The following is a 12,041-nucleotide window of genomic DNA, read 5'->3' on the forward strand; positions in this document are numbered from 1 at the left end:
GTAAGCTGTAACGTGATCATATAAATAAGTAATGTCATCGATAGGTTATTCTGTGTTTATATAAGTAACCAATGAATCAAATACACCATAATTTAATACATTATTTAACCTCTGCGACAAATAAGATGTAGTTCCATATATATATACCCGGTATTTAGGCGTTCCACGCCCTTCCGGTAGGGATCTATGGAGGAGTATCACCTAGCCGCAAGCCCTTATCTCTTGCCGTACTGCTCCACCATAGGCCGATCAGATACCAGCATATTCTAGACTAAGCCGCAGATTCATTTTAGAATTTTAAACTACTGCGTTAGCCTTTTTGGTTTCTGTTCACCGGGCCGGGGATTTGAACTGACATCTCTCGCATTGAAGCGAAGGAGAAGCCAGCCGCCCAGCCCGCTTGGCTATCCGATCGACAGATGTAGTTCCATAATATACCATAAGGTTTGGATATGTATCCAAAAGAATATATTCATCCATTATACAATATAGCCACCACGTAACCCAGAATTTAATCCGCTTGATTTTGGTGTATGGGGCGTATTAAAACAACGTGTCTATAAGAATCCCATAAACATTCGCCACCAACTATGAGACGAAATGAATTCTGCAGCAGTTTCTTTAGAAACAATGATGCTATTTAATATGAGACGATCTTTTATGTAATATATTGACAAATGAATTAAAGAAAATGGTGGACATATCGAACACTTACTTTGACAAAAAGTTAAGTTATTTAGTTTAACTATTTCCTAATTTGCTTTGTAAACAAAATGTTTTAATTATAACTTTAATTTAACATAAAACGTAAAATGTTTGATGTCCAATCCTATTATTCTGTTTTTGTCAAATCCTATTATTAATTATCTAGCTGATCTATTTATTTTATTTAATATTTCGTTAACTATTAACTTTAGTTAAAGGTATTTTATACCAAAATTTAGATTTATTAATGTTTTTGTCTATTTTTCCTTCGTTGCCTGGAGTAGTTGCCTTAAACCAGAATTATGCAGCTGATTTGTAAAATGCGATTATCACGAAAACTGTTAGGTTTTGAAGTTATTAAGAAGTATACCTTTTTTTTTGTTAAAATAATGTATCTTTAATATTTTTTGTCACAAATACAGGTAACTTAAAGAGCAAAAAAGTTAAGTGCAAATTTATGCCACATATATGGCATATGTGGCGCCCTCTATCAGCTACATCAAAGTGTGCATCGAATGATAATTTCTTATATTTAAAAGTACCCAGTTGTAAATTTTTATGCATAAATCTTTACAAACATAAAAGTTATAGCGAAAAATAGAATTTTAAATTTGCTCTTTAACACCCTGTATCGCTCTTAATATCAACATTTGATTAAAGCAACTTGGCTTAAATCGTAATATTTTAAAGTGTAGAATTTACGGTTTTCGTTTGTACAATTACTTAAGGACCACCCTGTATAATAAATAACAAATAATATAATATACATATATGTATATATATATATATATATATATATATATATATATAAAATATATACATATATAATTTATATATATATATATATATATATATATATATATATATATATATATATATATATATATATATATATATAAGGATAAATATAAGATTTATTTGCTCTTGATTATCATACCTCTCAAGCGCGAATGAATAGTATTCTCCCAGATGGACCCTATTATCAATGCCTACGAAAAATATAAGTAGGGTTAGGTCAAAACTGAGATAAGAACGACTGGCATAATAAACTAGGATAGGAAAGGTCGAGGTTCAACTAAGGTTGTAGAAACACGTAGTAAGTATGCATCTTTATAAAAGACCATTACATTACATTACTGAAATAGGTTTGCCAAATATCCGTAAGACGTTTTACAATATCTATGAAAATATTACCAATTCAGAATATTTATATTCTTGTAAATTGAGTTAACCCTTACTTTATCAATTTTTATTATCGATAATGTATATATTTATTATATTGACTTATAAAATACACGCTATATTATGTTTATGATTATTAAAACTGATATATGAATGTTTACCATGTTATTTTATTAAATTCTAAAGTAATTTAACTTAATCCACCGCCCGTATCTTCCAACGGCAGCACTTCTAACTTATCCAACCTTACAAAAACTAGAGCGTTTTAACAAGAAATACCTCCGTAAATTCTACGGTCGACAAAAGAGCATCATTTCTCGCGTCAAAGCGCCTCGTACTTGGTAACAGTATGGCTGTCGATTTGAAATGGATACTGTACAAGTCTTGTGTCAAGATTAGTCTTCCTGCCACAGAAAGTTGTCGTATCATTAAAGCGTCACATCTTTTATCGCTTACGCTCTAAAAAGCACAATCGAACGACGACGCCTGTGTAATGTATTCGCATTTAATGAACTCGAAAAATGGTATATTATGTAAGTAGTAACGCGTGAAAATGACTTTTAATTAGACCCTAGTCGACGAAATAATACTTTGACAACAAAAAGTTTATTGTTAGAAGAATTTTACAAAAAATAGAGGTAGGTATGTAGCATATTGTAAAAAGTAGAGATATTATGTAGCATTTGTAGTAACTACTTTCTAAGATAACTCCTAAAAAATTGGCGGATTTTTTAAACATATAAAATTCCACATCAAACGTTTCTTCTAGTTCTAATTGTGGTGTCCCTCCCTATGCGATAACCTGTAAGTTGATTTGTATTGTAATTTTTATTTTTAATTTAACTTTTTTATTTAAATATATGTACATTATATCGAGTGTACCAAAAGAAGCGAGACGATAGAATATTTCGCGAAATTTACATTGGATTAAAAAACTGCAAAACATATTTTTATTATTTTTTAAAAATCTATCGAATGATGCCAACCCCCTTTCAACCAAAGACAACCTCGTGGGGTAGGCGGCAATTTTATAATCTTAAATTAGAACCACCATCTATTACAGATTTTGATTTATTAGTAACTAATTCTTACTATCAGTAACTTTTTTCGAATTGTTGATTGATAGCGCTTTAATCGGAAGAGTACGATTTATCCTGATACCTTACGAAAATTATTGATTCGGTCTAATATCGCAATAAATACACTCTTAAATGAAAAAACAAAAAACAGGTGTTTCATATTTTTTTAAAAATCTATCGAATGAAACCAGGCGCGACTCCTCACCACTACTTCACTCCTCATCCCTGGGGGTTGGGAAGAGGGGTTTAACTTTAAAATCCTAAATTCAAATTCTAAGCAAAAAACTGTGTTCAGTACCATAGAAATAAGTTCGCAAACTTCTGATCTTCTTCTCAATGTTAATTTTGCAGGATAGGTGACATAAATTTTTATTTCGAAAAGGAATGAACATGTGAGTACTCGTTTAGGATCGTTGGATCCTCTTCAGGCTGGAGTTGAATGTTTTTTTGTAATGAACGAAAGCAGAACAGATCCCAAAACACAACTGAAATAACGTTGTTTTTGTGGTGAAGCATCTTGGAGGCTATTGAGCTGTAGTCATTATTCGAATAAGAGGCGAGAACCGTGTCTCTAGTTACTATTGTTCCTGTAACCGCTTTTACGTCTACACGTAACTTCGAAAACTAGTGTATTGCACTAAAATTTTGTTATTGGGTGTTTTTGTTAACGGCCTGGCCTTGTCATCTTTCGAGAGGCGGCTTGCCGCGCAGGTAGCCCAGTGTGAATGTATGTGTGTTAGCGTAGCAGTGATGGACGCTACCATTTTGGTTTTACTTTGGCTCCTTCAGTCGCTTAGACAGCCCCATCCGACCCTAGATCCCGTGTCAAGTAACATAGCTCCGTTGTCGGCCGAGTGTCCCAGCGACGAGGATGCTTCGGTAGCAGAAAGAGGACCCCTTTCACTGTCATGCTAGTGTGAGTGTTGTGTATGTGACCCTTGTTTCTGCAAGCCGTTTGTAGTTTTGCGACCAGCTTCAGAACTAGAGTATTGCACTAAAATTCGTGTTATTGATCGCTTGCGTTAACGGTCAGGCTTCGTCAGCGTTTGATAGATAGTGCGTTTCGGCACTTGTCGATTCAGGTGAGAAAATGGTGTGGCTCTTTTCTCAGGGTCGGACAGGTATCATTGGGTAGTGAGATGGGAAAACTGCAAAAAACCAATCTCCCCCTGTCCGGGAACTTCTGATCGGTATTTACTTATTTATATGTTAGTTACTTTGCCCGTCACATGCGACGGGGGCTCCAATCAATTGTCATTTACATTCAGTCATACAATTTTTTAAATATTAAGCTTTTTGCATATTATAAGACAACCAAACAATCGAGCTGAAAAGAAGAATAAACCTCGCTTGGGCTGCATTTGGAAAGATGAAGGATATTTTTAGGTCTAAGATTCCAATGTGTCTAAAAAGAAAAGTATTTAATCAGTGTATTTTGTCAGTGATGACCTACGGCGCAGAAACCCTAACACTCACAAGAACATCAGTAAGTAAACTACAAGTTGCGGAAAGGGCAATGGAGAGAATAAGGTAGGGATTTCTCTACGTGATAGAATACCCAATGCTACTATAAGCAAAAGATCAGGAGTAGCAGACGTTATTGAAAGGATAACAACACTAAAGTGGAACTGGGCAGGTCATGTAGCAAGATCAGTTGATGACCGGTGGAAAAAAAGAATTTTGGAATGGAGACCCCGAATACAAGCTAACAGAAATAAAGGTCGACCCCCAACGAGATGGACAGATGACATAAAAAGAGTGACTACAAATTGGATTCAGATGGCGCAAAATCGGACTAAGTGGAAAAGCATGCGAGAGGCCTATGTTCGGCAGTGTCCGTTAGAGGGTAGTTGATGATGATGATGAAATATAAAGTATGATCTGGTGCACTTCTGACCTGACATCATGTTTTTTTACCTTAGCATAATATCATATATGTTATCATATTGATGGCACGCTATATGCATTATACTACTTGTAGTATATGTCTATATACTTATAGTATACTGTTATATACTTGTACTATACGTCTTACGTCGTTTGATTTGATGTGTCATATGCTAGTATTAGGCTAGTTGTTTATTTTGTAATCAGTCAGATGCCTTCTTCGGGCTCATGAAGCAAATTTTCCTTATATATAGCTTTATATATAAAGATAATATGTCTATTATCATCCATAGTGTCTATCCTTAGTAAGTCTATCTTACCCAATGACTTATAATAAATATATATTATACGTCATTGATCTTACCTTACAATTACAATAACTTGTATTTTTAGCAATTTTGCGAAAAAATTAATTACTGTATAGTAGTAAATTTTCAGCAAGAAGGCAGATACATGCCACAGCCCTATGGGTAGTGCCCCTTGAAGTACGAATAGTCACGACTTTGACCATTTCATCAGATCCTGAGTGAACGGATTGAACATGTCTTAAAAACCAATGTAGGGAAGATATATTTCTGTCCCTGACTAACACCAATGTACCGATCATTACGCTGATTTTTCTTCCACTTGTATCGCTGCTAGAGTTTAGAGGTGTATTCTAATGGCCATCTCTTTCAAACATGCTATTTGGTTAAGCTTATCTTAATTCAATTTCGAGTATGGAATTTATTGATCTTCCAACAAGGAAGTGAAAGGGAGTAAGTGTGGATAGATTGGATAGACCAGAAGACATGAGATTCAAAGGTCTTGGTACAACTTCCACCTGAACAAGTATTCAGATAAAATTTTCCGTAAGTTTATTTCTTTGATAACACGCTTCAGATGTGCCTTTATTAATTTAACCATGCTAACCATTTAATCAGTTCGTATACTCCGCCAAAATGAGGTGAGGACCTTGTGTGATTCCTTGTGGGAAAATATGGTTCCTTGTGCATACGTCGCATATTTCACTAACATTATGCCCGATAAAATGGCCATACAATATTAATAATATTATGATCAACAGTTAAACAGTTTCGCAGAAATTCTACTTGGTTTGTTTCTTAATTCTTTAACAATTTCTGGTTTTAATCTCTCTAGTAATACTTTTGTAAAAACTTTTGAGAGTGTAGGTAACAGTGTTACTGGTCTCCAATTATAACATTTCTTGATATCTTCCTTTTTTGCAGTTTTAGAATGATCTCATCCTTCCGATTGGTGGTAATTTGTTTTTTAGCCCATATTTCTTTAAATAGCTTAAATAATATTCCGCTAACTTATTCTATGTCGATTTTTAGTAGTTCAGTGGATATGTTATCAATTTATGCTGTTTTTCTCATTTTTTATTTTTCTTATAGCGATTTAAATTATCTCTTCTTAAAATATATCCTTTATTTTTTTTATAATAGATTTATAATAGAAAATATCTAAACATATAAAATATAAAATATTAATAATATAACAATAATCATAACACTAATTCACTCGGTTTTTGAATTATTATCTCACCCGAGCAGTGCTACTTATAACTTGAATATTTAGAATTTATGATTCAGCTAAACTATCTAATTCAAATCTAAGCTCATTAAGTGAAACTGATATAGGAGGGGCTTTCTCTAAAGTTTTACTTAAATTTGGTTGTTATACCGTATGCCTTCGAGGCGCTGGATGAGGTTGGATGCAAGAACCTTGATGTATTTGTTTTCTGGCTCTCTTGGAGCTTCGAATGTATCTGACTACCTTCCACATAATGACAATCAACATGAATATAGTGACTAGTCCCGTGGTTACATGAGGAATCCACTAATGGTTAGTAATGGTTATCCACGTGTGTTCGGATATATCTTGATCATACTGCTCTGTCTTAAGTACAATATTTGGCAACTCATCTCCCTGAATATCTATATTATTTCTGGGAATGTTGTTCTGCTTTATGATTGGCTTCTGCATAAGCTCATTAATGGGACTGACGGGAGTCTTTAAATAACTTCCAATTTCTGTTTCCAATCCATTACTGGATGAGAGTAATGTTATGTTTCGGGTCTAAACAACGCATTTTGGTGACAGCTTTATAAAACTCGTTTTATTGATTATATGTTTAGATCGAGAACCGTCGTACATTATAGCTAAATTTATAGCGTATGGTGGAATTACTAGCCAGAGGTTCGGTGTGCTCATTTTCAACCAACTGGCTTTCTTTATCGTGTACTCTATTATATTGCATGTGGTGTTGGTAGTTCTATCATATAATTCATTTAAGATACAGTTTGGATGGGTATCCATATTAATGATTCCCATTGGTGACCATGCTAACTATCCTTTGTTTAATTCTATACACCTTCCTTTATCTTCATATGTAACTTCAAAATAGTGTAAGTTATTGTAATCTACTGCAAGTAGATTCATTGGAACCAACAACGGGCGCACAACATCACCTCTCACCGACAACGGAAGAGCTGTGACTCTCAGTAGGTTGTATCTAGTGTTGTCAATTATTAGGAAATAGCCAATAATGACGATGTCTCCTTCTTTATTTTGCACGACCGTATCTATTATTGGCTGCCTTCTTATATCTACTTCTTGTGGAAGGAACATTGTATCATTCGAAATGATTGACTCTATTTGTCCGGGTTTTATAATATCTATGAAGTGTCCATGATTGTAATGAAGACTTAATATTTTTTCGTATGTGTTAGCATATTCTTTTGCATATTTCATTGCACTATTATAAGTCGTTTCCACTTTAATTCGTATGTACTCTTTCTCTTATGTGTCAGCTCTATATGAGACATCACTTAGGTCTTTAGACATTTCCTTAGTTCCGTTTATCAGTGCTTCTCGGAACCTATTTAAATTTCCGTTTATTTCTTTCTTATGTGGAGTTAATCGAAGCTATTGTTTGTGACATCAGCTTTGTCTAATGGTTTGAATTTTTTATTAAGATCCTTCTGATTTTCGTCCACGGAATCTATGTCCGTTCGGCCTTCTTTTAACTTCCAGATCTAATGCTCAACTTATCATTTTTGCTCGTTTTTGTTCCTCTTTTAGCCGGTTCGATAGTGAATTAGAATTTATTATATTGCTTGCCTTACACGTATCTTCCAGAGTTTTTACCGTTGAATCTATCGTTCGTTCACCATCTAATTTTTTTTTCTTTTCTTGATGAGTTTTTATTCTAAATATTCCTCGATCTATGTATACACCGCTTAGATGCTCTGAATTTATGCCGGGGGATGGGATATAAATTTTGTACAAATTTGCATTTGATGGCTTCAAAAATACTAAAAATAGGATGCAAAACATAAACTTTCTCCACATACTACGTGCTCTATTTGTCTTTTCTGAGGTGGGCTCTCGTAGTATTGGTATTAATTTGTGTATAGGACGAGTAGGTAGTTACTTTTCCGTTCACCTTTTGACTGTTGCGACTCTTGTCAAACCTTCAGCGGGATGTGTTACGATTATCTTCGCTAGTGGCAATTTCTTCAGCGAGGTGTCATCCTCCTTTATTATCACAACTTCTTCTTTTTTTGGGTTTGTGACGGGTTTTTGGAACTTAAATCGCTGTTGTAAATTTGACAAGTAGTCATGTCTCCAACTGTTCCAAAAATCTCTTTTCATCCACAAATCTTGTATGAATATTTTTGATTGTATTATTACTGGCGCAATCCGTCGTAATGAGACATATATTTTTGCTATTATCGATAACATCAGCCTCTTTGTTATTTTTTTATGTTCGGTTATATTTATTTTAAATGTAATTACATCTTCAACCGGTGACCAGTGGATCCCTAGCGTTTTATGTATATCTTCTTTGTCTAACGTTTTGAGATCGACACTTTTTAGTTACTCCGGTATGGTTTCCATTAAATCTTGAGTATGACTAATCCATTTTCTTAATACAAAACCCCCTTTCTTGAACATTTCTGTTAACTCTGTTTCAGCTTGATGAGCTTTAGCCAACGTTTCTGATCCAGCTAGCACGTCGTCTACATACATGTTGCGTTTAATAATTTCCGCAGCTAGTAGATATTTAAATTTCTCGTCATTACATAATTCCTGTATAACTCTTAATGCAAGGTACGGCGCCGCCTTCGTACCATATGTTACTGTTGACAACTGATACTCCTTTATTGGTTCTTTTACAGACTATTTCCATAATATCTTCTGGTAAACTTGATCTTCTTCAGCTATCTTTATTTGCCTAAACATTTTCTCTAGATCTGCAGTATAAGCTATTTTGTACGACCTCCAATTTATTATAATATATTTGTAAGATCTTGCTGCAGACGAGGTCCAGAGTGCATTATATAATTGGGACTAATTCCTATTGAACTTTTACTGGAAGCGTCAAACACGACCCTGCATTTTGTTGTGATACTATCTTCTTTTATTACTGCATGATGAGGCAGGTAGTACTCTTGCTTATTTATGGTTTCGGTTTTATTTAATTTCATGTGACCTAAGTCTTCATATTCCTTCATAAATTTCCTGTACTCTTTTCCTAGGTTTCTGTTTCTTTGAAATTTATTCTCTAATTGCAGCAGTCTCGCATATGATTGCTGTTTTAAGTCCCCTAATAGGCTTGTATTAGAAATTAAAGGGTATTTTAACTTCAAATCTTCTTTTGTTATCCCTTTTTACGGTTCTTTTATAATATTCTTCACACTCTTTTTCTTCTGCTGAAACAGTATTGCTTTCTCGTCGTTACGGGTCGTCTCCTTCGAAACTCCAATCCAATTAACACCCTTTTGATATTGTTTTGTCGAAGGAACAATGGACAAATCGATGTAAATAGCAGGATCGAATTGTTTTCTAATGCCCCTTTGTCCGATTCTTCTCGATCAAAAATGGTAATACAATAAAATGTTGTGGAGTAAAAATTATAGTTTTATTAACAGCTACTGATAATTACACTCTAGTTGTTGGTTAAGTAACCATATATAATAGACTGCGCTCAAATGAGCTCAAATCCCCAATTTATAATTTCACAAATAATGTTTACCTCAGCACAAAGGTTAATGTTTGTATCATACCAACAAACTTTGAACTATGAGCTTACAATACGATTCAATCTAGGCCGTTATTGCAACACTTAGGAAGTTCAATTGGAAAATATATTATTCGGCAATTTATTAAGTGCAGGTTTGTAGGTGAATGGACTCTAATTATTAAAATATTACACGATATATTTCACAATGTTGTAACTATACACGGTCAAACTATAAAAGGTTAAGAAGTTAAGAATAATGTGAGATTACAAATTAAGGGATTAATTTGTGATTAAACATATTGGCCACTATATATATATATATATATATATATATATATATATATATATATATATATATATATATATATATAAATTGTTATAATGTATTGTTTGTTTGAATGATGAGCAATGAGTATTTTTAATAATATAGGGTTTTTATCGCGGTTCTCAAAGAATTAGTTTATAAGTACTTTTTTAAATTATCTTTATTATAACTATTATGAAACACACATATATATATATATATCTAACCTAGCCAATGTAAATTTAAAATAAACTATCTTTAAATTGATATTCTTATAAAACTAATTAAATTCTATAGACAATGTAAAATTTAAACAAACTATCTTCAAAATTGAAACTGTTATGACACTAACTAAATTATATTAACAAAATTTTGTACCTTTCTTTCACTGAATGCCTAAATGAACTGTTTTCCACTATATATATTCTAATCACCACTGAATGTCTTCGTACTTCGGTTATCCTTGTTTTTGTGAAATTACTTTTTCCAATTATCAGCTTCTACCAATTTAAAATATATTTTTCTTCACCAGCATTTATAAACCACCAAGCAAACCAGCAAAACAGCATTTATATTTATTCTTCTTTTCAATATACCAATATCCAATTATTATAAGTTGATTTATACTAATCTCCAATCATAATATAATTTTAATTTTTCCAATATTCTTCTAATATACTTTTTTAATCTTCAATAATTATTTGTGTATAATTATAAATGTGCATAATTTTTAATCTTCATTTAACTCACTATATTAAACAATTAGACTATTTGTAACTGATTGACTGTCCTGAAAATTCTGAACAATTGACTTCACTAACTAAATGAGTCTATCTTCTACTAACTTTCATAATAAACTGGCCATCTTGAATCCAAATCACGGGTATTTATATCTTTTCAATCTTCCAGAACCATCTGGTAAGAAATCATGTTCGATTTAGTTCTATTTCTTCTATATGGATGTTCTCGAAAAAAGTATCTGTTCGATCTACCGACATAATCATTATTCCAGAATGTTCCAACATAAACAAAGATCAAATTCTGCATTCTGGAAAATTCGTTAATGTTCTATTGATAATTTTGTTGACATTTAGGCTTTTCAGATCAGAATAAACATTTAAATCATTAAATATATATAAATTAAACATTTTAAACTAACATTATTATTATAACCCCACTTTAATTCCTAAAATGTCACTTGGAGAGTATGTATAGTGTGTTACCTAGTCACATGGCTCACTTAAATATATCTACAAAATCATAACTACTAAAATACAACTTTTTACAATTATTATATGCTAATTTCTTAAAAATGCCCTCACATAAATAATTTTTATTAAATTCTCTAGTATATAACTTATTAAAATAACCAAATATCTAATATTATCTAATGTGTAACTTATAAATTAATTTTTTAAATAATATCATTTCAATATATATATATATATATATATATATATATATATATATATATATATATATATTATCGTGATATTTAAAGTCTTGGTGCGCCAAGCAATAATTAGCTAATTAATTTTTTGATTAATTAAAATTATTTAAATGATATGATTATGATTCTATCACAATTTTTAATTCTTTTATCTCAGGGTTAAATTCGTGCTTCAATATCTATGTTATTACATGTGAAAGGTAAGGTCCAAAGAATACCGGAATAATAAAAAACACATATGATCTAACACTATATATTGAAATAAAAATAATGAAATAATTCACACTCAAAAGTTTTCAATAAACAAATCTCATATAATGATTCTCAAAAATTTTGTTCTACATACGAGAACAATCAAATTAAATGGTACAAACAATATTAATTGAAATCTCAAAATTCCGA

The 12,041-nt window shown here is 32.2% G+C and overlaps 1 protein-coding gene across 1 annotated transcript in view; it reads left to right on the top strand.

The window, feature by feature from the left end:
• Window positions 1-8,965: 8,965 nt before the first annotated feature.
• Window positions 8,966-12,041, top strand: part of LOC140433829 (potassium channel subfamily K member 18-like) — a 93,726-nt gene continuing 90,650 nt past the window's right edge. The window contains exon 1 of the mRNA XM_072521804.1: window positions 8,966-9,062. Within this exon, the coding sequence (XP_072377905.1) occupies window positions 8,966-9,062 (97 nt within the window). The remainder of the gene's footprint in view (window positions 9,063-12,041) is intronic.

Source organism: Diabrotica undecimpunctata, chromosome 2 (assembly GCF_040954645.1).
Source record: "Diabrotica undecimpunctata isolate CICGRU chromosome 2, icDiaUnde3, whole genome shotgun sequence".
Taxonomy (NCBI): domain Eukaryota; kingdom Metazoa; phylum Arthropoda; class Insecta; order Coleoptera; family Chrysomelidae; genus Diabrotica; species Diabrotica undecimpunctata.